Source organism: Anopheles moucheti, chromosome 2 (assembly GCF_943734755.1).
Source record: "Anopheles moucheti chromosome 2, idAnoMoucSN_F20_07, whole genome shotgun sequence".
In the NCBI taxonomy this organism is placed as follows: Eukaryota; Metazoa; Arthropoda; class Insecta; order Diptera; family Culicidae; genus Anopheles; species Anopheles moucheti.
This window is the reverse complement of record NC_069140.1, coordinates 8,594,027-8,621,094: the sequence shown is the minus strand read 5'-3', so window position 1 is coordinate 8,621,094 and position 27,068 is coordinate 8,594,027. Positions and strand designations below refer to the sequence as shown.

Here is a 27,068-nt window from a genome sequence, read left to right as displayed (position 1 = left end):
GATTTCCCAACTAGCATTTTCTATTAAATTCTTTTGACAGAAAGGGGGGAAAATAGTACATAGGGGTTGCCATTTATTTGCCACCCGGTTTTAGAAAGAGCTGTAAATACAGACTTATTTATAATTTAAACTTCATTTCTTGTTTAAACCCTTTAAGGGGCTTAACAATTGGCTCTAAATAACGATATTCAAAACTGCTTTGAAGTCATTAAACACGTGGTAATCTAGGGCCCTCTGGATTTCTGGACGATTTATTAATTGGTGGAACTCTTGAAACAGTAAGAAAAACTGTATTTCTCCATAAAACCGTCACGTTCGAATCGTCACGTCTTTTTGTGCCAAATATTGATTGAAACATTCCCACTGTGGCCTTGCAAAGAACCGTGCTGTGTTGGTTTCGTGAGCATTTGTAAGGTTCGGCTGTAGCGACGGTGGCCCATACGTGAATGTGTTGGATGCAACACACGCATACATACGCCAACATCTGCCCAGAGAGGTGCAAATGTCACTTTGCTGTACATCCTCTTCGGTCAATCTCGTCGCCGCCGCCAAGCGTGAAGGTATTGCCTATTCCAGCCTCCGGGAAGTACACCGTGGATTCGTTGTGAACTGTTCCTGGTTGTGTGTGTGTGAATGTGCTGATCCTGGAATCGTTTCGTCCCTTCTGGAAGTGGAGTTGTGGCCTACACGCAGAACCAAGCGGAAAGTGTGAAAAAGTAGCGCTTTGTACTGCACCAAACCCGTGAACAAGTTGTTCTTTGCTCCACAATCTCCTTTGTCCCAGAGTCTCCAGACTGTGGGAAGGTAGCTCCTCTGGTGCAAGTGTGTTTCTGTGTGCGTTTGTGTGTGCGAAGGTTGAACTCAACGGAAAAAATGGCAGCCGCCGTCGTTGCACTGAGTGAAAAGGTCCTGTCGGCGAAATCGATTATTTGCGATATCGAGGGAACTACCACGTCGATATCGTTCGTAAAGGTATGTGCAGTTTTTCCTCATTTTATAAATTCTTGTCTCAAATATGGCCATCTTGATCATACCGTTGCGAAGCCGGTGTACCGGCGGGTCGGTGGTGATGGCACCGGCAGACAGGAAATGGTTGCAATTCCAGGGTTTTCGAAAGTTTGCCAGCTAGATAGAATAAATTATAGTTTTATATATTATACAATGGTCATCCCATCAGGGTGGGAGGGGGCTCACTCTCATCGCAATGGTGGTGGAACAATCTTTTTTCCCATTTTTCCGTTTCCATCATGCTCTTTTTCCTGTGCTTCTCGCGACGGTGTCATCGATCGATGGTTGGGTGTTCGCTTACTAATACCCTCACACAACGCACTTTTAACTGCCCCGGCAAAGTTGGAACCGAGAGTAAGCCTCCTTACTAATACTCAGCCGGCAAAAGTTCAATCGGAAATAAAGAGAGAGAGAGCGAATGGGAGCCAAAAAAGAGAGGACGCGTTTTGTGAATTTGGGAAAACTGTTGCAAAAAAACCGGTAGATTTGACTTGTGAAAACATGCACAAACGTGTTCTTTTAATCCATCCGATCTTCCTAAACGAATTCGAATTAATGGCGGCACAATTATTGTAGACCCTTCATATGGGGTAGTGAGCCGAGTCTAGAATTAACGGATGTGGAAGCATTTGAATTTGAATACTCCGCTCTGGAGTGATCCGTGAGTTTGGGGGGGAGGGAAAGAGTTCTGAGAAGATGCGAGTTTGATCCTGCTGTGAAAGAGCAACTTTAATAATGCCAGAGATCTATCGAGGAGGCTGTGGAGAGTTTGCCTCTAGAAAAATGGAAGCAAAGCCTTCTTCTTCTAAGTACCTCCATGTGAATTTATGGTTGCTATGATGGTTCGGAATGGTTTAAAAATGGGAATGGATTAAGACGGTTTTTTTTGTTCTTTTGTTCAACCGAAACCGTGACACCAAAAACCGTTAATTTCGTTCCCAAGAAAAGGTGAGAAGGAAGACATTTTCCTCGTTTTACTATGTGTGTGGTATGTGTGTGCGCGCCGTTGGTTCATTTCCCGTTGGATACACACAACTATCGCGTTAGTTCCCGCAGCTGCTTCCAATACCGTGTGAGATGCAGCTCCGGGCAGGGATTTTTGCGGTAGTGTATGTGAAAAATTCGCAAATTCGCAACTTGTCTAGTCAGCGGACTCTGCTATGAAAGAGATGGTATGTGTGTGTGAGAGAGAGAAAGAATACGTGTAGAGGTGTGTGTGCGTGTGTAGAGTGGGAAAAGTGAAGAGTGCAGTAACCGGAACTATTGGAGATCAAAGCCCGCCCCCCTCCCCCCATTATGTTTCAACATTTTGTGTTTAGATCCATTAAATAATTTACAATAAATGAGAACTATTATATCGAAATTTTTAGTGACAAGCTCAAAGAAGAATAATGCAAGAGACTCTAATGAAAGAATGCGTTTTATGTCTTCATTTTGTCCTTAAAGAGGATATATTGGCTGCAGTAGGAGACAGATGTAGAGTCTCTTAAATGGCGTAGTTTTGTTGAGTTTGTCGCGCTTTCCTTTTGCAGCTGCGTGTTTTATATTTCTTCTAGTAGGTTGAATGAAAAAGAATCTTGTTTTTTATTTCTTCAATCAACTGTGACACTTCCTTTGACACCGTGATGTTCAAGGACCTTTCTTGAGCAAAACTCCGGAACTCGTCCTTTGGCAGAAGGTTGTTTAGGTTAAGGTCTGCACGGGTACAACTAAATAGTTTATGCTCTTGATGGTCGTGATTTTAAAGGGACCAAGGCACCGAAACGAAAGAAAAGCTCTTGACCTCACCCATCACACAGCATGCGCCCGGTCGCGCACAATTACATACAAAGCACCACCGCCTTCCTTAGCCTTATGGTTATGTTCATGTTCTTCGCATCGTTGCGTTTCTGCACCACACCGGCAACGGGTGGCGAAGAGTAGATGCATACAACACAGAAAGGCGGGCAGCGGCAGGCAATAATCCGGAAAACAATTGACCATGAAACGAGAGAACTGGAGAAAGGAAGAAAACACCACATGATCTAAAAATAGAATACCCATCCCCAGATATCTGGCTCTCATTAATGCCCAGTTGCATCGTCTCTTTTATACTGCTTTTCGGTTCCCCGTTCGAGGGAGTTTTCTTTTTTTATTATTATTACGCAGGAAGAACTAGTTTTCCGCCAGAGACAAATTCCTCCACATTTGGTGATGGTGAATCGCAACGATGCAACGATGTGTCGTGTCTTGGGTGATGTTTTGCGAAGAATGGGCAGGAAAATGAAGGGAAGAAACTAGCAGAAACCGTAGGTGGAGAAAAGAACATACGAGAAAGGGGCCCACACGGACATAGATTTATGGAAGAAGAAATAGCCATATCCCGAAGGGCTTACCAAAACGTGCATAGATGCAGTGCGCAGATACATATGCATCCAGAGTAGGCTGTGTTGCCAAGAGAAACCACAGGTAGAAACGGAATGGAAACTAGTTTCACAACGGTTGCTGTTCGGTGGTTCCTCTTGTTTGAATGGGGTTGTGTCTGGTTGCCGGCCGGTGTTGGTTGGACCCGGGCTCAGTTGGGTTGGTGGCTGAGTGAGATGGTGCAAATCCAATTTCCATCACCGGCTTAGCTTGTGCAGAGGTTGTACTCCGTTTACCTGTGTTATTCGAAGGGGGTGTTTTCTGAAAGTCTTCTTCTTCTTTCCCTTTTGCCCTTAAAGGTGAGGTAGAAATTGTCCTTATTACAATCCTGTACGTCATAGCGAGATGTGTGCAATTCCAATGTATGACGATGGGTGCCTTTAAGTCTAAATTCACATTTGTGGCAATAAATACCCTAGCGAGAAGACTCTATGTACGAGGGATAAAGAAGAAAAAACGGGAAAGATACGGAAATGCATTTCGTATTGTCAGGTAAAGCTCTTTAAAATAGACGAAACTAATAAAACCCTTTAACACCCGCTGCATAAAGTAATTTGTTTATTATTTAAGGGTCTCGTTAGGAATGCAGTTCGTTTTCTATTGGCTTACCCGTCCGAAGCAGCCATACCTAACTGTAACCGATACTGTACTTGATTTTCTTTTCCATTTATCGCGTAAATGCAGCGGATCGTTTATTTTAACGGGTCCCCTGAAGATTTCTGATGAAGATGTGTTTAGGCCTTAAATGGGAAAATGAACCTTTCATCGAAAGATGGACAGGCGTGCAAGTGCTCTTGTTTGTTCCTGTTTGTTTGTAGAGAGTCAAAGAAAGTTACTATTGATATCACATATACCAATTTGTATACGAAATATGCATACAATATGCAATATAATATACAATATGCATCTAATATGTTGCTGTGTATCATAAGTAAGCCATAGAAAGAGGATGGCAGTCCCCGGCGTCTGTTAGATAGCGACGATGGCGGCGACGGTCAATGACTTTGTTGATGAAACTTTTTCAAGGTCAATGCTGATCCACACGCATACCCATACATACAGCAAACAACAAAGGGCGAAAGCAAACAAACTTGTTTGATGTCCTGTCGAGTCCTTAAGTTGTCTTGGAAGAAGGAGAAAAAGAGTTCTTGGTAGTAGTTCCTTTTGAATTTATTCTATATTTAATAAAGCCATTTTTTACTTGTTAACTGTAATAAACAGCTTGCAAATTGTAAGAAATTATCTCATTTGTTTTTATTATCTCTCTTCCAGGATACCTTATTTCCTTACGCGTTGAAGAATGTCGAAGAATATCTCAAAAACAACTGGAACGAGGATGCCACGAAAACGGTTGTGGCCGCTTTGCGCGAGCAAGCCGAGGAAGATAAAAAGGCGGAAGTGGAAGGTGTAACGACGATTCCGGCTGGTGTAAGTGTTTCTTAAAAACCCACACGATATTCCTAATTGGATGAATTAAAAATTGTTTTATCTAATTTAAGGATTCGGAAGATATTATCCCTGACATTGTGAAAAATGTCGAATGGCAGATGTCACAAGATCGTAAGACGGGTTCGCTGAAGACGTTGCAAGGACTGGTGTGGGCCAAGGGCTACAAAGATGGCACAATCAAGGGACAGTAAGTGACAAGGTTTCTTTATAGCCATTGAAACCATTTTGAGCTATTTTGTTCATTATTTTTTTTAGCGTGTATGATGACGTCCAGAAGGCTTTTGAGCAGTGGGCTGAGAACGGTCGAAAGATCTACATCTACTCGAGCGGCAGTGTCGATGCTCAGAAGCTGCTCTTCGAGCACAGCGAGCAAGGCAATCTTCTGAAATATCTGACTGGGCACTACGATACCAAGGTAGGCGCAAAGCGCGAAAAGGAGAGCTATGCATCAATTTTGAAAAACATCGAATCGTCGGCAGAGGAAACGTTGTTCTTAACTGATGTTTACGCCGGTAAGTAAAAGCCATTAACAATGGACAATAATGAAAGTTTTCGAACGAATTGATACACCATTTAATCTGTGCAAGAGGTTTTAACATTCGTATTTCTAATCTTGTGTTTTTCTTTTCTCTTTTAACTCCGTATTACCTTCTATGTTGTATTTCATTTATTTCGAGTAGAGGCAAAAGCAGCCAAAGATGCCGGTCTGAACGTGGTGCTTCTAGATCGCCCTGGGAATGTAAAGTTGTCGGACGAGGAACGTAAGGAATTCACAGTCATATCTAGTTTCTCGGATTTATCCTTTGAGGCAGTAAAGAAAGAAAATGGCGATACTGTTTCGAATGGCGCCAAGCGTAAGATCGAGGATACGATCGAGGAAGCGAACCAAACGGAGGAGGATCCAGCACAGGTATATCCAAATAAAAAATAAATTTGTTTCTAGCTTAAGAAACAATTCTCCTACTCTTCCATCCCGTATATAACATTCCCAATCCCGTAATTTAACGTATTTTGTAGTATTGTGTAAGAAATGTTCAATTGATTCTTTTTCTGGCATTGTATGGTACACTGTATCACAACAGCCAAAGATATTTTGTGGTACTCTGTATCACAAAAGCCATTAGAAGAATGTTATGAAAGTCCCCTTGAACGAATGCATGCGATTTATTTTTTGAATCGTTTCATATCAAGCATCCCATTCTCTTCTCTGTGATGCTGGAAAGAGGTTGAGAAGAAGCGAACTGATTATTTGGTAAATGTTATTGAAAATGGATTTTCACTGCCTCAAAACTCTTCCATCGTTCAGGTTTGTTAGCGGGATGTAATAATTAGAAAATATCGCGAAGTGTTTTAATGAAATTAAATTATACATCAATGTCTACTACTTGGAATATTAGAATACTACACATATTTAACAGTTACAAAACTATGAACGAATTTAACAATGATGCATATCTGGAAAATAATTTGATGGTTAAATAATTTTAAATTGGTGCTACTTACAGCTACGCTTATGTTGCTGAAGATTTTAAGTATGAATGATTTAGTTTACAGAACCTACAGTTAAGTACTCGTAATTATAAATTTGTTCACCATGAAAAATAATTCATATATTTTTTTAACAGTTGACTAACTTTTTATCAACCGTCGCAGTAGAGAATATGCAAAATAATTGTTCCTTTACTACACATGGTAGTGTAATCCTTTCAACACAGCGAAAAGAAAACAAAATAAACAAAGTCTTCCATACATGGGATTGATTTCATTATAAACAACTGTTGTTGGTATAATATATGTGTTCGTTTTCTAAATTCTGGTTCGTTATTGGTTAAATTAATTTGTTCAAGTTTCGGAAATAGTACGTGTTGTGTCATGATTGTCACTTTTGGAAATTTAGCATTTGTGAAAAGTTGAAAACGATGCCACTTATTTGTTGTTTACTGAAACCATTGCCATGTATAAAATCAAGTTGCATATTTACCATTCGGTTGTTGTCAGAGAAAGAAACGCGGGATTTGGTTGTGGTGTGGTTAGAATTTGTATTTATTGGAGAATAGCTCGCGAAACACATAAATGAACTTGTGCTCTGTTGGAATTGATGAAAATGATAAATTGAGTAATGTCCAAGTGAATATTGATAAATTTTATACAATTGCCTATAAACAGATAAAACATTAATGATTTTCCTGTTCGTTTTGTCAAACATAGCCTATGAAAAATTTGTTAGTTCATGTCGTATTTGAAATATTAGAATAATTATTAGAATATTCACTTTTATGCTAGTGAAAATCTGCATGATAAATACATAGATGAACAGGACTCTCATCTCTTTGTCTCGCTGTGTTTGGTTGTTGTCTTCGCTAACACACACACTCATGCCATCTATCGGGGAAACGGGAAGCTTTTTTTAGCGAGTCTATGAACCCTTTCAATTGAGAGCACTGACCAATTTCCATTGCCAAACGATGGGAAGTATTGTAATCGTATAAATAAAAGTTGATTATTTGTTTGTTTTCGTCCCCAGGAGCCACCATCGAAAGTGACTAAAGTTGAGGGTGATAAATCGAAGGAACCAGCAGAAAATGGAGTTACAGATGATAAAGGAACGGTCGAACCGTCACCTTCTACGGAGCTGACTGAATCCAAATCCGCCGAAAAGATGGAAGTTGATGGCGGAGATGCAGTCGATAATACCGATGCGAAAGAAGAGAAAGCCGTGGAAAAAATGGAACAAGACTCAACTCCAGTGGAAAAAACAGAAGAGACTGAAAAAATGGAACAGGATAAAAATGTAGAACCGGTTGAAGAAACTGCAAAATTGAATACTGAAACCAGCGACAAAGCTGAAACAGTGGAGAAGGAGGCAGAAATTGAAAAGGAAGATAAAGTAGTAGAAAAAGAGGATGCGCCCGCAAAGGAAGGTAACACAGCACAGGTAAAGGAAGTAGAAGAAAATGATAAAAAGGAAGAAGAAAAGGAAGTAAAAACAGTAGTCGAAACTTCAAAAGACAATGAAACGGTGGACTCCGCAGTGGAGAAGGTTGAGGCCACCGTAGAATCAGTAGCTTCCGATCCGTTGGTGGAAGAGAAGAAAGAAGAAGATAAGGCAAAGGAAACTGTTGAAACGGAACAGGAAACCAAGAAGGAAGAGGTTACCACTGATGTAGTATCAAACGCGAACGTTCCTCCAGAGGCGAAAGTGACTGATGAGGTGAAAAAGGAAGACGAAAAAAAGGACGAGGTTAAAACCGATGATTTGGAATGTGAAAAGACGAACAGTATTACGACGGATAAGGAACAGGCACCCAAAGGCACTGATGAGGGCGAAACAGAAGAGGCAAAGGCGGCTGCAGAAGTAAATGGAACTGCAACAGAGGCAAAGGTAGCCACTAACGGTAGCAGCAGTGCAGGAGAGGAAGAGAAAAATGGCAGCGATAGTGACAAAGAAAACGACACTTCGCTGAACAATTGCGAGGCTGATGAAGCGAATGCGGAGAAAACCAATGGTACCGCCGCTACCGAAAGCGCTGCCAATGCTGACGATGTAACCACCTCCACAGAGATCAAGGCCAAAAAAGTAATCGAACCAGCTGCAGTTGCTCCTGCGCCACCGATCGAGGCGGAATCATAAGTTAAAGTAGTTATCTGTTTTTCTTTCCAACATTTTTGACGCGCACTGATATGCTGGCGATCCAAATGCCGTTTGGAGGTGGCATTTGTAATGAATGAGCTGCTTCCGATCGGCAAAGCATTATTCCTTTTTCATTTTTAATAGCAGCGATTCCGGCAGCGTGTTAGTAATAGTTGAACACATTCGCAGACTTAGCAAAGACCTGCTGCTGCAGGAGGACGCGCGTACTGATTGTAACAGAGAATCTTAATCTTAACGAATGCATTATCTTCACACAGAATAGTAAGTAGAAAACGGGTGTGACGTCGTACGTCGTCTAGGCAGAGAAAAGTGCAAGCAGGCAGTATCGGCTCACCTGTAACTATGACGAACTATTTCTTACAATTAAATCTTTTATATAAACGTATATTTATATCATTTGATGCCACTGAAGATCAAGTTCGGATAGATGGAATACTTGGAAAGAGAAATGTACCAACATAATTTGCTAAACGCAATTTGCGGAGCGGCAAACCACGAACTTAGTCATTCTGTGCGACTAGGAGATGAAGAGAATATGATATTTTACTGGTACAATTCGACCACATTTAGCTGCGCATCGGACTTTATTCACAAAAGGTTCTACAATAACACGCGCTGCGCCTAGTAGCGTTCTCCCACTCAAATTAGTCGTTTGCGTAGCTTTTGTTTGTCTGTTAATATTTATTTGCTCTCCCCGATGCATGCAAGAATTGACGAAAACTTCCTACCACAATGGGAAACCTACGTAATTTAGTAGCAGCCACTGTTTCTTGTCGTTTTACAACAAGAGCTCTCAACTGTAATCTTACATAAACATAGAATTTTCCCATTCGAATGGGGTTTCGATCGATGAAAGACTGATGAATTGAGACGAAAGTGATAGGAAATTTGAAAAGACGCATCCCATAATCGAAAACACCGCCGCGGGCTCCACTCCAGTGCGGTAAACACACGCGCACATCACTTATCGTTCAGTGTGGCCGATCTGGATTGTTAATTTTTATAACATTAGTTCCTCATACATTGTGATTATTCCACGGCGATAACGATGTTGCAGATGAAATCCCACTTGTTTACTTCATATCTGGTGTGCACTTGGAAAACACACATGCAAAAGCATAACACGTAATTAGATTCTTCTGAGTAGTAAGGATAATGATTGGACATTTGACTGGAAAGAGGACAACCGATAGACAGTGCGTGAAATACTTGCAAACTAAGAATCTCTCCCCAGGTATAACGAATTACTGTCCCCGGCTCAGAAACATTGCATTGAAGTTCCAATTTCTATGCATTCACATGACGTGTAGCTTATTTGATTGGAATGTGTTCGATTTGGAATTATTTGAACGAGATTTTTCGTTTTTAAAGTATCAAACACCATGATGCAACCACGAAGAAGAATACAGCCACAAACACAAGAATAAAAACAGGATAAATGTTTACATACCGCGTCCGTTAAAATGCATCAGTATTGAATACTACGAAGGAGAAGAAACACAATGAAACATATGCACGTGTAAACGATGGACATGATACGAAAGCGAGAGAGAGCGTGAGTGTTTAGTAGTAATATGAAAAACCACAAGCGCAATTGTGTACGCGCGTCAAAAGCTTAACACACCGACGTTTAACAAAAAAATACGAGAAAATTCTAATGCAGAAGAGAGAGATGTGGACGGTGTGAAGCGAGCAGTAATTTGCATACGAGAAAAAACCAGCACAAAAGTTATGGAAAAATAAACTAATCGATAATATTTTAATGTTCCAGACATCACGGGAAACAGAAACAAAACGACATTATTTCATTCGATTATTATTGTTGTAATGGTGCAAGGCGTATTTGCAGCACTGTGGAAGAAAACAATTTGTTCACTTCAGCCTTTGTTGTACAGTACGATGTTATATTGTGTGTGATGCAGAGCAGTGGAGGATCAATCCCCTTGGAGGCCCAGGGCGGAATTATAAATGGGGCCTCTTATTTTTAAAACGATGAATTGGGGGGCATTGAGGCCCTTGAAATGACGCAAAGCTAAAGGCGCAGAAAGAAGGGGCTCCTGAACTCACTTTGAATCATCATCTTTGCAGAGGCATCATCTTCAAAACGGCGAGATCCTAGGCGACAACCTACTCCGTCTACCGTTTGATCCGCCGTTGATCCCTTTTCTAAATTTAACCACGCATCCGAAGATCAAACTATTTATTCTATTAAATAAACTTTTATTAAACACACAAAAACACTGTCCACAAAATGCTTCATATAAACACGTATGTACGTAAAAGCGTTTAGAAGGAAGCGTCGCCACCAGCAGATGCCGATCGCGCCTCATAATTGCATGCGGTTATGTACTGAGTATATAGTTTGCATGAATATACCGACGAGCTGAGCTGTGCCGGTGCCCGAAGGACGTGGACACCGCTCAGCATACGACGATACGGATAAAGAGCAGTACAATAGATGTTAATATAACATATCACAATATATCACATATATCAGCAGATTGACTCACGGTACTGTTTGCCTCCCACATTTCCACATTCCCACACGGTTATTCTTCTTCTTGATGACAATCTATGTCGGGGAACAACAGAGAGCAAAATGGAAAGAATTAATCACCGTAAGTATTTAATGTCCATCTCACAAAAGCTAAAGGAGAACACGGTCATCTCAGTCGCCATTGCACATTATTTTGAAGCGCTTTTCCTTTCGTCGAAGTCTCCGCGCATGCGCGATCGGAGCTACCAAAAAGCGACCGGTTTTGTGATTTCTGACACCAAGAGAGCATCCATGAAAGGAGATAACATCAATCTGATCCGCACAAGGATCCGCCATGTTTGTATAGGACGTTTGCTCACGTAATCAGTCACTGTGATGTTATTGATCAATTAAAGATCTTCTACGATTGGCTATTAGTTACACATACTATCAAACCAGGGAGAGCCATCGATAGAGTAAATAGCTCAGGTACTGTGGCGATAATCCTCCGTCTCATTTCATCCATCCAGTGCCTACAGTGCGTCTCATAACAGCACAGCACTTCAGTTTTTTAATTATTAGCCGTAGGAAATGTGCTGTGCCACCATTTTCGAAGACATTATGTATTGTTTATTGTTCAATTATTTCGCAATAATTATATCTCTTGTCGTCATGAAGTTTCCGGGGGTTTAGAAGGATTCCATACATAAATATATGATTTCAATACTCCTTATTGTTATTTCCATAAAAATGAACTTGGCTAGAGTCATATTAGGGTGCTAGCACATTTGGACGAACGGAAAGAGAGAAAAGATCAGTCGACGGATCAAGCGCTATGATCACTAGAGGGAAGGGTGCAGCTATATGAAATGATACCACGTGGTACGGAAATTTGTGCTAGCTCTTCGTTGATCATGCTCTCTTGGTGTCAGAAACCAAAAAATTCACCGTTTCTGAGCGTTTTCGACGGACGGATCGGCGCAAAATACGAAAGAGATGCAGGATCCGTTTTGCCTTTTCCCCCTTCACTCTAATGCGGTCGATAGGAATGTGAGAGGAATGTTCTTTTATAATATACCTTAATTCTCACATTCCGGCCACCACAGAAATTGAATTTATGGGTGTATATGGGTATGTGCCTAGCCTTGTTATCACTGACAACTATTAAAGTAAATAAATAAACGTAAACATGGTTTGTTGCTGCATGCTACTCAGTGCCAGTGCCGATTTTCCTATACAAATTACTGATCACATTTGGATTGGGTAACATTGCCTACCGTTTTGCTGCGCGTACGATGTGTTTACCCGATGCTGTGCGCAACGTCACTACGCGGACTATTCCGTCCTTGCCAGGATGAACCGAAATAATACGCCCCATTGGCGTAGGCCCCACAAGGTAGGATGCATGTTGTCTTTTTTGATGATCACCAGTTGATTTTTTTTCGGAGATACTGATCGACCATTGCAATACTTGGCTCGCGCTTGCAATTGCTGTAAGCATTTTGCTGTAAGCTATGCTGTTTAAACTACCGGCTTTATCAATACCACTGTTGCAGATGGCAAAACACTCTAATGCGTTTGAATGGTATCACAAGTAACAAAACAGGCCGATTCCGGGGCATTTTGTCCCAACTTCAAATTTACCCTTCGGGGCCCCCTCTACCACATTTATTGGGGCCCCCAACACAGCGAGGCCCTAGGCGACCGCCTACTTCGCCTACTGTTTGATCCGCTGCTGATGCAGAGTATGTTAAGGCATTTACATCAGGCATGGCTTTGCCAAAAAACGGACGAAATCCTGTTTGCCGCGTACGAGAGTAAGATGTTCAGAATGATGTTTGGTGTCCCGTAAATGTAATAAGACAGCTGTACGGAGCTGTACAATGAACTCACAATAGTAAAGGGAATTAGATTCGCAAGGTTGCTGTGTGTTAGACTCATCAGTAGCATAACACCGGACGATCCAGCCCGTAATGTCCTTTCAGATGGCCGGCATGGAGGAAGCGTGATAGGCACAAATTGAGATGGAATGATGGCGCTCATACGTCCTCCAGAAAGGCCTATATATTAGATTGCAGGCTCTAGACCTTGAAGTGTTTGTAGCGCTGAATAAGTAAGTAACTTACGATATGAAGATGGCACATGCAAGATAGAATGGCGGCGCCGCTACCAATACATCATCGGCCGCCCCCTGTACAATTGACACCGCTATTTAAATAAGTTGTCGTTGAGCATGTGCGAAAGTTCGTTGGAACAGTCCAGGCGTTACACTGAAGAGAAAGTATGTTAGCAGAGGTTATCTGCATCTGAGCAATAAGCAGCATCGAACAGAAGTTCAATTTAGAATTTAATTCAGATGAAAGTCTTCAGAGTCTTGATGGATGAGGAATCTTACTTGACCCTGGCAACGACAGACGTGTGGCGACTTAACGTCCTCCAGCAAGATTTGCGATCTTTCGGACTGTTCTAGTGTCCCCCTTCTTGTCAATTACTGGAGAAGATGGGTTGTTCAGGACTAAACGATTCTCCGAACAGCACTGATACTTTGAGGACAGTGAGAATAAGATGAAGTCATCAAAACGTGCATGTCGATCGTGACGTCATCAAAACGGCATCTCATAAACTCTTTTTACCTTCTACCTACCGAACTATCAGGCATGAATTCGCGAAGGGTCACGGGACAATGTCTTTTTCTCTTCTTAGCCTAACAAACCTACTAGATCATGCCTGCCATTTCTCGCTTACTAGACTTATTTTATCTTATAGCCGGTTAGTCAGTACTTGCTATGGGGGATTGATTCCCAGTGAAGACCGGCGCCGCTAGCATCATGTCACCGGGCTGCCCCTTAACAACATGTTAAAATGGCGTAGATAGCTTAAGCTAGATTTTTTGAGAGATTGACCAATCTCCGTCCGCGGACCTTTTTCCTATAGCAAGGACTGAATATCCAGTAATAACTGACTGCGTGGTAATAGTCCTATAAGCCCTATTAGTCAGTTATGGCAGACTTAAGTCCAAAGCAGCTGTAGTTATATTTTGGGACCATACACAGAAACTTGTTTGTAAATATTTGATTTTTTTTTATTGCTAAAATATGTACATAATATTTTAGAACATTATTCATACTATAAAACCCGATATTATACTCCAGTAAATAATACTCCAGTAGTTAGTTATGGGAGGTAACTGTGCAGTAGTTCCCGAATGGAGGCGCCTGGTTGTTCACCATTAGAAGAGGAAAATGTTTTCATGCTAAGGCCGAGGCATTGAACAATTTTATTTGGTCGAGTGTTATCCTATTTTGTAATAATTAATTAACAAAGATTCACAGAAACGATCGCGACTCTTAGCTGGTGCTCCCAGTTTCCATGAAGTCAATGCCATGAATAGTGGTGTTGGAAAACAAAAAGTTTCGGCACATTTCCAAAGCGCGTGGAATGATAGAAATATTGCCTCGGTAGTCAGCCAGCAGTAGGAAAGAGAAGAAATACAATAGAATTTGTAGTGAAACAGTGTCTGTTGTGGAATCTACTGTTGTCCACCCACGGTGGCCAAACAAGCTAGAAAAGGAACGGTGCGTAAAAATGTTGCCCCACTCGCGCGTACCGTACTCACCGAAGGCGGTGGATAGTATGCCGCATTTACTCCGGTGTCTTTTACCGGTCCTGCTCTTTTACATTATTTCCCCATCTGCGTGGAATTGGATCTGTTTTCGGAGAGGCAAAAAAAGTCCGCTTTTCCAGCTAAGACTTTTCCACAAATTTCACCCATTTCCAAGCGAGCAAATAGGTTTCCTTACGGGGAAACGGCTACTGGTAAGCGTGGGGTCGCAAAAATGACGCACGCAAAAGCCCGAACGAAAGTCCAAAATGGGAGCAAATATATTATTATGAAGCACACCCTCCTTCTGCTTGGGGGGAGCAAAACATGGCTTAGAAAGCGAGGAACTTTTTTTGCCCTCCTGACGTTACAGAAGTTCGGTCGATCGTTTAGGTCTTCTGTTGCTTGGTTGACGGCGCTTTTAGAAGTGCGAAAATGGCGCCCAACGGTTGTACATCCTCGCACAACGAATAGTTTCGAGTGGATTATTGTTAATGTCAATGTAGTTTACATTAAACCGCTTCAAACATAATCACCAGAGATCGAGATCACCCAGCACAGCTTCGAACGATCCTCAAAACAACGTTACTCGCTTGTGAGTCTCTTGTGTTGTGTGCATTTAGTGCTTCAGTTTCATAACGTCAACAAAACGAACGAACAGGAATAAAGGCACCATACCTCCACACGTTCCGTCAAAAGCCTAGAGTGCGCGCGGCATCAAGAATTGGATAATCCACATCCCACGTCCGACAAATCCCAATACTTGTGAGACTTTCATCATCGCACCGTAAAACTTGTATCGTCCGAAATGTGGCAGAAAGGGTCTCAAACATTATGGCCCGACGCACGAACCGGAAGCACCCAAAAAATAAAGAGAGGGACACACGTGCCGTGTATATATCTGCAAGCAATGGAGCGCATGGCAGAGCATTTCGGCGAAGATGTCAATTCCCAACCAACCCATCCTCGTGTCTCCGTGTGTCGAAAGAGGGAGCGACGAGTGCAAATGGAATTCTACGTTGATTGTCTCCAGAGCTCGACTAGGGATCCCTTCGTCCCATTAGCTTGTGTGGCTCTATCTTTCTGGCGTCCTTACCCACCCTCGGTCTCTTTCATTTTCGATCCAGCGTTCCTCGTACACCGGTAGCACACCCTTCAAGAGGAGAACTCTCCCTTACACAGCAACGCGGGACCATCCATTTCCGTGCTTCTGGTCCGTGTTTCGTGTCAGTGGCTGAGTTTTACTTCGGCACAACGGTTTCGGGTAAAGAAGGTTAGCTCGATGGGGTTGGATTTCCAGTGAGAGCAAATGCCGCTCCGTGCACAGAATTATGGTAAACGGTGATGGGTTCTCTAGCCGCACACTTATCCGTCTGAACGTTAGTAGTTCATCCGAAATGAGGGAAGTTTTACACAGAAAAGCTTAACAACTCTTCTGTTTTCCTAGCAAAAACACCTCTGAACATATTGTTAATACTTCTTAACGAAAGGTGGGATTTTGTTGACAAATTTACCTAAGAAAAGTTAAATTATTATTCGTTGATGCCTTTAAAATCAACCCTTCTTAAATCCTTGATGAATCCCTGTCCGTTGATGTTCGTTAATAAAGGACGAAGATTTGAGCTTGTACTGGGCTAGTTCTCAAATCGTGTGTTACTTAACTCAAGCCGTTGCGAAATGAGATAAAAAAGCAGCTATTTTCTCAAGACAAGATACTTAAGTAAGTTCGTTAGCATCTCCAAAAACCGTTAAGAAGATTTTGTCTTCAGAATTGTGTAGCTCTTAAATTTCCCTTGTACTTTTATTTCCTTATGAAATTCGGAGTAACAAAAATCTGTTTATTGTTGCGTATTCTGAGATTTTAAAAACAAACAAACTCCATGCACTGTTACGCAGTCGATTGCGAACCCTATTATGGTTTCGAATGCGGACGCGCCGCATCCACGCGACTCTCGGTGTACATACGTATACAACTCTGCACCAAAAACAGGCATTCTCGCACGAACACCCGAATGCGGACTATCGGGCGTGAAAAGCAATCATACGAATGGGAAAGTTTTCCAGCCTCCCGTTCGGGAAAAGACAAATGAAATAGGGAGAAATATCGACACTGAAGAAGTGAGAGAGAGAGAGAGCGAGAGAGAGAGAGAGAGAGAGAGAGAGAGAGCGAGAGATGTTATGAAATAGAAAAGAAGAGCACCAACTGTGAAGGATGGGTTGTGGAATCCATAGTCGAACACCGAACACCGGCGTTTTGTGGATGACTATCCTTGGCCGGTCCTCCGCGTCCTTCGCTCGTCGCACAGATCCATTCACAGCCAACGCACACACGACGAGGCTCGTTGCCGCCTGCCAGAGGTGGTAAACGGACCGACGAATATGGCGTAAAATTCGAGGAGAGATATTTCATTCCCCTCCACGCCCCACTGCCTTCATCCGCGGCGCCCTCTCTGTCCTCTGACGTTGTCGTGCTTTTCCAGCAACTTTTCTTACCGTACACACCACCCCGACGGTGTGGACCGGCTTCTCCTCGGCTTTCACGGTACTCTCGGTTTCAAGCACCACGGGACGACGGTGTCGATGGCGCTGGTATATCCTGCCTTACGTCCAAACCTGCCCCACCACCCGTTGTTTGGTGGGAGTTTTCGTTGCTTTGCTGTTTTCCGGTTTCATGGTTGCTGTTGCCGTTTTTTTTGTCGTTGTTGTTGTTGTTGGGGCTCCCTCGGCAGTGCTCATTCGGTGCTCTCGGAACTCCCCGAACGTAACGCAGAAAGGGCCCGGATTCAACTTTATTCCCTGCTCAAGGCACACTGGAATCCTTCGTCAGTTGCTAACGTAAGTTACCGCTCGTTCCTCCCCTCTCCCTCCTCTTCTTATCACCTTCCTACCCACGCCGTCCCCATGCCCCGTACCTTACGAAATGTGGGATTCATACCGAAAGGAGCGCCCGAACGTCGAGTATAGTGACCTGTTTGGCCATGCCTGTGTATGTGTGTGTGTGTGTGGGTGGGTCCGTTGTTAGGAAATGGGCGAAGCGCCCATTTGGGTGGTGGGTGGAAAAGTTGAGCTTACGCTTCGAGCAGCCGATGAACGCAAAACCTTAACCTTTCTTTGTTTCTCCAAATGCTAACGACGACGTAACGTAACGCTGGGTGGGTGGAACGATAGCAAGGGGACAGAGAGCAGAAGGAGGGAGGAGGGGGGGGGGCGGTGTTTCATTTCGTTAAGACCAAACCGGGTCCGTTGGTCCGGGGTTTGCTCTACTGTTCGGTTGGAAGCTTTTGCTCTAATCAAAACTATTCATCCCCATCGTCATCGTACAGTCATCGTCACTTACTACGTTCGTTCGGTTCCTTTGTGTCCCTCTTGCAGTAAGGCGGAAAGGGCGTACAGGGCAGTAAAAAAAGGTTAGAAGAACCTACACGGTACTCCTTTTTCCACTGGGCAAAAGGTAGCGATCTGTCGCTTCGGTAATTTGTGTACGATCGAAATTAAGCTAACGCTGTTTGGCATTCATTGTCGCTCGATCGCTGTGTGGGAAGTTCCCCTTTTTGGCGTAGTCGAAGGATTTGATAAAATGACAGTTTGGTATTAGTTTTTGAACAGTTGTATCCAGTTTTAGAGAGGGGTTTAATAAATCGTACGGCCCTAATCTAATTTTAAACACTATTGTCATATTTTTGACAAGTTCCTGATCGATTAGTGAAAGAATTGCTCTACAAAATTACATAAATTATACTTTTATAGTAGCTATCACATTTTATCTACAGGTTTAATTTGTAGAAATTAATTTATCGTACCTTTAACGTCAATTTGTACCGATATTTTGACGATTTTCGTTCTACATCTTGCTCATCTTTCAAATTTTTATTAGTGTACTCTCAACAAAATCCAGATAATGTTGATACTTTTATCTGCTTTAACTTCTGGTTTCTATTGATTACTTTGAAATTCTATAACAATTCAAGATATAATTGTTTTTTTAAAATGCTATGATTTTTTTTCCTATTCCGTTTTCACTAAATATTGAGTAACTCTCTTTTATATCGTTAATTCAATTTAGGAGATCTGGTTCTGGTTCAGTATTTCCAGTGGTACGTACTGCCACGCTATAAAAAGATTCACTTTTATCTCATCGAACGCTTTGCTTCGAGTACATTTTCGGGAATTCGAATTCCTGAAGTATTTTGTATTAGAGTTTGAGTTTTGTACGATATGAAAAGGATCCTTTCGTGGAAGACGTGAGCTGACGCAGAAAATGACACATCTACAACACTTTAAGATATCTCCAACATTAATGAAAAGCTTTGCGTTTAACAGAGTCCGTCAAGTGCTGCCACCAGATGATATCAGAATTGTGGTAGATGATATCACAAATTGAGTATTGCTGCTTCTAGTCGACTTCTTTACCAGCAGATATTAAACGAACAAGACGTTGCGTTCACTTTGTTTGGGTTTGAATTTGTGATATCATCTGACGCGATTGTGATATCATTTACTGCATCTCAATTTTAAGTCAGTTTGTGTATGTGTGCGGCACTGTAAACAAACGTTTTGAGACATTCTAAAGCGGCACATACGCTTTACGCTGGTTTCTCTGGCTCTGGCAAAAGTGGTCACCCGTACGTCAAGTGATCCTACCTGTAGAAGATAGACGGTAGACGGCGCGGAAAGCGAAAACGCTTCGTAACGCGCTACGCGTTTCAAGCCGTTTGGCAAAGTTTAACGAGCCCCAAACGTACACGAACGAGACCCGATTACGTTTCTCGCGAGTGAGCGTGTGGTTTCGTTCGTCCTTTTGCAACCCTCGAAGGATGTGTTACGGACGGCCGTGAGTGATCTTGCCGTCGCGCCATATCGACCACGCGGACCTGCTCGAGTCCTCACGTGTGCGTTCAGTGCGTTCGCATCGGAGCCATTTGCCGTTACACGTGCGAGTCCGGCAAAGGTGTCCGGAAGGTCACGACCGTAAACGCGCGCCATTCGGCATGGGCTTTTGTTGTTTGGGCCTCGTTCGTCTTTGTCCGAGCAGGAGTACAGGCGCGTCTTCGGCGTCCTTCAAGCAATTGCTATTTGTTAGCAAAACGGTGGGTTTCGATGCTTTAAGATTTTTACTCGCTTGTTTAGTAAAGGAAAATTTCCGGAAAATGTCCGCCTTGCCACCACTGGACACGGTGACTAAACGGTTGTTACGTTCTAAATGAATTTTCTCTCCAGTGTGCTTTCTTCCCATAAATGGAGACGGTCGCCTTGGCAAAATTCTTCCCACCATCGTTTTGGAGTTTTCTCCTTTTCGCTGATATAATTTTCTCTGCGCTGTTGTTTTCATGCTTTTTCCCTTTCCCATCTTCCCACCAGCACAAGCCTACCATCACAACGGCACACAAACACCACCGGTGTCGGAGCTTTTCGTTTTTGTTTTTTTCATTTTTCCTCGTTGGCTTTTTGCTTCGTTTTCCATGTCTTAGCGATTGCTTCTCTTCGCCGGCCGTGCAAGTTCCATTTCTCGGCGGGTTTATCGTCGGGTCGAATCTGCACCATTTGGGTTCGAAAATTTCCCTCCCTTTCTGTCGCCCATTTTTCTTCTTCCCGCCACCCAACCGACCAACATCGCGTAGAACAGGAAGATTCTGTTTTGGTACCCCGCCGAACACGCGGAAGTTCCAACGCGTTTTTTTTTTGTTTGCTGTGTACGTACGATCGGTGGTGACCTTTTTTGGGTGGGAAAATAGCAGCAAAAAACGTCAGTGCCTTCTCCTTTGTCTTGGCAAATCGGAAAATGGAAGGCTTACGCTAATGGCGGGGGAGAGCGAAAAGAAGAAGTTGAATCGGGACAACGTGGGACGTTGTGTGCTTGTTTTTTTTTGGTTTTGGACGGGAAACGGCGGGAAAACGTCACTTGAACACATTCTTGGTTTTTAGCGCGCAAGTTGTCGTTGAATATTTGAATGATTTGCTGGGGCGGTTTCGGTTGCATGTTTGTGGCGTTACTGCAAGATGTTGCTTATTAGACGAAAAAAGGAATGTTATTCGTATCCTAGTTAGTATCCTTCATTCTATCTTCTCACAATCTGCCAATAAAATCGCGAATTCAATCTCGAATAATTTTAGAACTAAATGACTAAATGTTGCTCTAATGAGCTATTTCCTTAGAAAGGTTTGGGTCAGTGGAGGATCAATCCCCTTGGAGGCCCAGGGCGGAATTTTTCAAGGGGGGCCCATAATTTTGCTAAGGCATTATCGGTGTTAGGGAGATGTACTTCAAACATGATGTAACAACACCAGCAACATTCTCAACTTGCGTACATCTCAGAGTTCTGTTGCGTAGCCCTGTAAACGGGCCTAGTAAGCTAGTCTCTATATATAAACGTTTGTATGCGCTAAGGAGAACCATAACGGCACTACTTGGATCGCCATTAGCTGGTACAAAATTTCATACAAAACCAGCTGTTTTCAGATTGCCGATACCAGGAGAGCATCCACAGAAGAGGTAGCAATTTTGGTCGAAAACCGCCGAAAGGTATGCAATGTTTAAACACTAACTTTCCCGTCGGTGGAGAAAAATTTCTTCGAAAACTACTAGTTTCTGAATGTATAGTACCAGGAGAGCATCCACGGAAGAGGTAGCTCCTGGTACTGCGCCGTAAGGTATGCAATGTTTATACACTAACTTTGTAACCAACTTGCAATGCGCCGTCAGGTATGCAATGTTTATACACTAACCTTGCAACCAACTTGCAATGCAAGTTTGGTGCAAGCAAGAAACTTGCAGCAAGATGGCGCGCAAGATGGCGCCCAACTTCGTACTTGCATGCAAGCTTGCATGCAAACTTGCATGCAAGTTCTTGCAAGCAAATTCTTGCATGCAAACTTGCATGCAAGTTTGCATGCAAGTTCTTGCATGCAAGTTCTTGCATGCAAGTTCTTGTTCTGCAAGCAAACTTGCATACAAACTTGCATGCAAGTTTGCATGCAAGAATTTGCTTGCAAGAACTTGCATGCAAGTTTGCATGCAAGCTTGCATGCAAGTTTGTTGCATGCTAGTACGAAGTTGGGCGCCATCTTGCGCGCCATCTTGCTGCAAGTTTCTTGCATGCACCAAACTTGCATTGCAAGTTGGTTGCAAGGTTAGTGTATAAACATTGCATACCTTACGGCGCATACCTAGTGTATAAACATTGCATATCTTACGGCGCAGTACCAGGAGCTACCTCTTCCGTGCATGCTCTCCTGGTACTTTAAATTCGGAAACTGGTAGTTTTCGAAGAAATTTTTCACGACCAACGGGAAAGTTAGTGTTTAAACATTGCATACTTTTCGGCGGTTTTCGACCAAAATTGCTGTACTAGGTGCTACCTCTTCCGTGGATACTCTCCTGGTATTATACATTCGGAAACAGGTAGTTTTCGAAGAAATTTTTCTCAACCAACGGGAAAATTAGTGTCCTTGTACTGGTGCAATTTCGTTTATACTTTAAAGTCACAAAGTCGATATTCTTCTCTGCATTTAATTTATCACATAGAAACAAATGTTTTATATAACCAAGGAAGATATTTTTGATCAATTTTCTACCTTGTAAATTATTTTTTTTTGCTATAAATTAACTTTGTTGTAAAATTTTCAAAAACCGCACAATCGGCAAAATTTTTTTGGGGCCCCCAACACGGCGAGGCCCTAGGCGAACGCCTACTCCGCCTACCGTTTGATCCGCCGCTGGTTTGGGTTATCACTTCGAACTTCTCTTGGCTTTATTAAAGTTAAAGCTATTCTTGGCACGGAGTTAAAGCGCTATTTCGCAACAGTTAACGCTATATTAACAGTTTTTTTTCCTTTTTATTCGTATTGCCCTGCCTTGACTAGTTTAATGGCAGACTAAATGTGAGTTAAGTTATGTATAGCCCTTCACTTGTAGGGTATAAATCAAACCAGATATGAACCCAGACGGCGCCTGTTGCTGAGACCTGCTCTATCAACTATAGTGATCCTTGACTGATCGTTAGTTATAAATGCGGCCCTACAAAAGATTAACCTTGGAACTTGAGTAAAATAAACGAGCTTAAAGTAGTGAAATTTGGATCTTTTGAATCGAATCTGTTGCGATAGGATTCCCAACCAGATCCGTTGGTTATCACTATCTACCACTGCAAAATATCCAAAAATCATGTACTATTCCTCATACATTTTTAACAAACGATAACAATCTTTGATCTCCATGCTTCTTGACACAATGCTTCTATTTATTACCCATCGGAATTGGATGCGTTGCCATCCGTAAAGTAGGTATTGTGGTTATCTGAATCTTATCTATTGTTTGTACTAAAAGTTATTGTTACTGCAGTAAGAATAAAATTACTGTCAAACCCAAAACACAGTATCGCATAAGGTCGTTCAACTAACGTTTGATTATTAGTCGATCTCTCTAGAGCTCTCGATGCAGTTGTGTGGCCTTAAAATGCTTACGCCGAAAAGTATGCAATCATCACTTTAAAGGCAGCTCTTAGCCATCGTCGCACAACGAATTGCATACCTTACAGGCGTTTAATTTCAAACAACCATAAAAAAAATCACATTAGCCCAAATGTAAGTAGCTACTGAGTACATTTTTAAAGCTTTTTATTATAGTTTTTGTTGTTAGTTGCATGTTGGAGATTTATTTATTAACTCTTTAATGCAATTTAACCCTCCAAGTGTTCATTTCTGAACGAGACCCTTTGAACCTGATCGTAGCAAAAGCCATTGATAGAAGCATTATTACAGAGCAAGCGCTAATGTAAACTATCGGTGACACGTTCGATCATCGGAACTTATCCCAGTCAAGTTCTGAAAAGCAAAACAAACCCCCAATCCAACCCCCCCCCCCCCCCCCCCCCCTGCAAAAAAAAACAGATTTGGTGAAAAACTATTCACTCGGGTTAGCCTTTATAATCCAAAATATCTGATCCATCTCCGGCGCTCGGTTTCATCCCCTGCACGCACATCCGTGTCCCAACGACACGGCCAGGAACATGACGCCATCAACCCCTGGCAGTAGTGAGCTTTCGGAGCTTTTTTTTTGGTTTGTGCATACCCTTTTTGATATTTGTTAATTCCGGCTCTGGCCATCAAGTGCGATGTTAAAATGAAAAGCCGGGATCGGGATTGGAGGGTCGGCCTTGTTACTGGTCAACCAACAATCCTGCCACAGCGGGTGGAGCGGCTGTGACGAGAGCGGGGAGAAGATGGAAAGCGAAAGGGGGGAAAGGGGGGATGTTCGATTCCAAACTGATGCAACACAGAGGACACCTTTTGTTTCGATGTATGTGTGTGTGTGTGTGGGTGGGGGGAGGCTAGTGCGTGATCGTGTTAATGCACATTGGTGCATGGATGGATGGGGGATAGACTCATCCCCCACCCTGCCCGGCTCCTCATATCGCTACCCCACCTCCCACTGCGAAGGGGTTTTGAGTAGTTGTAGTGCAAAAGCTTGACAGAAAACAATAAAACATATACAAAAAGTGTGACGGAAAGAGAATTCCCTGCTGGGGGACGGAAGGGGAGATACGGTAGAAAAGAGAGAGAACGAGAGAGAGAGAGATGGGAAAAATAATAATATAAAAGCTCAATACGCAAAACCCCCGGTAAACCATGCACAGTGCATATACAGTGTGTAGCAACATACATAAATTGGATGTGGGTGGGGGTGGGGTGGGGTGGGGGGCTGTTAGTTTGTTGTTTTTTTTATGCTTCTTTTGTTTGGGTTTTCGCAGCAAAAGCACGGATGACGCCATTATGAAACACGCCGTTGATTGGCCAGTGTCCCGATTGTGAGTATTTTATTTGTGCGTTTTCCTTTTCACTTTTGTTGTTGTTGTTGTTGTACGCAGTTGTTGCTGCTGTTGTTGCCGTTGTCGGTTGCACTTTCGGTTGCTTTTTGGTCCGTTTTTCCGCGCTGTTCCCTGTTTCGGGCACACAAATATCATTGATGTTGCCAACCGAACGAAACAAAGGATGCGACCCCTGTTGGGAAGTGAAGGAGTTGGGGGGGTGGGGGTGAAAAGTGGGTGGATTGGGAGGTTCAGATCGACAGTATGGTCCGCGACCGGAAAGCAACATACGTGTGGGGAGCAGGAGGAGGGGCGGGGGTGGTGCATTATCCCAGGGAAACGCAATACCACCTCCACCTCCTGTTCCCCACCTGGACGTGACGCTGGTGGTCAATCAGCACACGGGATCCCTTTACCCTGCCCTTCCCTTCCTCCCACTCTCTCTCCCTCCCCCTATCCACTCTCTTTCACCGTGTCCACCGTGTAGTAAAATGGTGAACCGCGGAAAAATTGCTCGATGGATGACTACCACATGCGTACCCACCTTTTCATCCTTCTCTCCCCAACCTGCCATCCTTCCCACCCCCATTTGGTATGCAGTTTTGTGTGCAATGGGAAATTAACGAAATTTTCCCAGGGCTCAATGAGTCGTTTTGGTGGTTGTGTTGGCTTTTTTTCCTTCAGTTCTTTACAATCCCCCCTTCTCTCCCCCACACCCCTTTCCGTGACACCTCCCGGGAGGTCGCGAGTACTGAACAGCTAAAGCTCACATAAATGGAAACCCATTTTCCAGGTTGCGTTTCACGTGTGCTGTCCCCTCCCCCGCTCCAGTCATCCACCCCTCCTCCTCATCCCGTGTGGTATCCCGGGGACGCAAGTTTATTTTATCTCCGCACCAGTATTCGCTACCTCCTCCAGTGCACCACATTCCACACCCTTCCCTCAAAAATGGGTTTTGTCCGACTGCACGAACGCTTTCGCTTTAAAGCTGTCACCTGTCAGCGTCCGCAATGGGGAAAATTGTTGAAAAACTGGTAGAACGGACCGGACATTTGGCTAGATGCATTCTTAGTAGCGCGGTTTTGGTTACCATTTTGATGAGCAACGCGGTGCTGTAAGTGGGGGAAAAAATCAGCTAAAATAATTTGTTCACACACACACACACACACACACACACACACACACACACACACACGTCAATGTGGCAGCGCCATGAGTGCTTTTGAAGCTTTTGTTGCACTAGGTTAGTTTACATTAAAATTGTTGAGTTGTTGTATGGTCTAAAACTGGAATTCACATTTTCCACCGTATGTCCCCACTTGTTGACTCTGGGAAAAAAAGCAAGTCGATGGTGTGTGATTTATGAATGCTGGAATAGATTGCAATCCAGCGGAATATTTAGTTTATTGTATGTTTTATTGTCAATTACAACCCATCAGAGTTTTGCCATACCATCCGTGGAATATTGGACAATTGGTAACCATGCGTTACCCATTATAAAGCTTCAAGACTTGAACTCTGTTCAACGCGGATAAAAGTCTTCTGGGTGCTGTAAAAGGAAGATCTTTAAAAAGGACCTGTCATACACTTAGAATGACACCGGACAACCCAGAATCCGTATAGGCTTCAAAGCCATTCTGTCGGAAAGCGGAGTTCAAGTAGGCTCAACTCAGCCATTAAATAAAGGGTAGACAGAATGGAGGACATTTGCCGCAGATTAATGCCTCTGAGAGCGGTTGTAATCCTTTTCAAGTTTGAATTTGCTTAACGGGTCTCAATAGATTCGACAATGTTGACGCTGGTGTGAAAGGTCCCTCAATATGTTTCTGTAACATTTTTTGCTCACAAAATGTCAATTGCAAATAAATTTTATTACTTGAATAACTTATAATACAGAGCTTTTCAAATGAGCCTAAATTTTCCTACTAAATCAATCCCTAAAGTGCATTAATCAGCATTAAACGCGTATGGAAAATATAAAATTAACACCATCCTCTTGTAATGTTCGTTGTTTTAATTAAAGTTTCTAGTTAGTTTTTCCATTATGTCCAATGAATGTTATGTGTTCATTATTGTCTAATTTACAACTATACAGCTACAGTTTGAAACATTTAAAAACCACGACGATGCACCAACCAACGCCCGAGTTGGTCATCGTGCTTAATCGTTCGTCATCGATCGCCGCCGTCGCAGATTGACGCAGTCTAAGCGTGCAAGTTTGTGTCCGTTTGCGCACACCAGTACGCGCTTTATCACACGCGCCACACGGCCGACGTAATGCAAACGGCAACAAAACAGCGTCAAACCACGTGGCTGAAGCGAGCTCGCGTAATCAAATTTACCGCGAATGACGCGAAGCGCCATCGACGCTCTACCGTCAGTCCGTGGCCCGTTGTCCGTGGGTTTTCCATCTCTTAGCGCTCTAAGCGATTCCACAAATTCCGGCGAATTCGCGTCATCTCGTCCATAACGATGGAGCGCTCGGTGAAGCACAGTAGACGAGGCTTTCACCATGTGCACTTGGATGCTTCGTTCATCATATTTTGTGTTTTACGTTTATACTACTTCAATTACTATGCCACCGTAAGTGAATCACACGCTGCAGAATTTATCTGATTCTTTCCGTTTCTTATCTACTTGTTTTGTTTTATCACAAGCGAAAACTTCCTGTGCGCG

General features: G+C 42.9%; 1 protein-coding gene across 1 annotated transcript; it reads left to right on the top strand.

Annotated features, from left to right (window-relative positions):
- The first annotated feature begins 548 nt into the window (after positions 1-548).
- On the top strand, positions 549-8,897 carry LOC128309682 (enolase-phosphatase E1-like). Its single transcript, XM_053046124.1, has 6 exons — positions 549-972; positions 4,684-4,839; positions 4,911-5,047; positions 5,116-5,372; positions 5,541-5,770; positions 7,385-8,897. The coding sequence occupies exons 1-6, from the start codon at positions 874-876 to the stop codon at positions 8,489-8,491; spliced, it is 1,986 nt and encodes a 661-aa protein (XP_052902084.1). The 5' UTR covers positions 549-873; the 3' UTR covers positions 8,492-8,897.
- Positions 8,898-27,068: the final 18,171 nt, after the last annotated feature.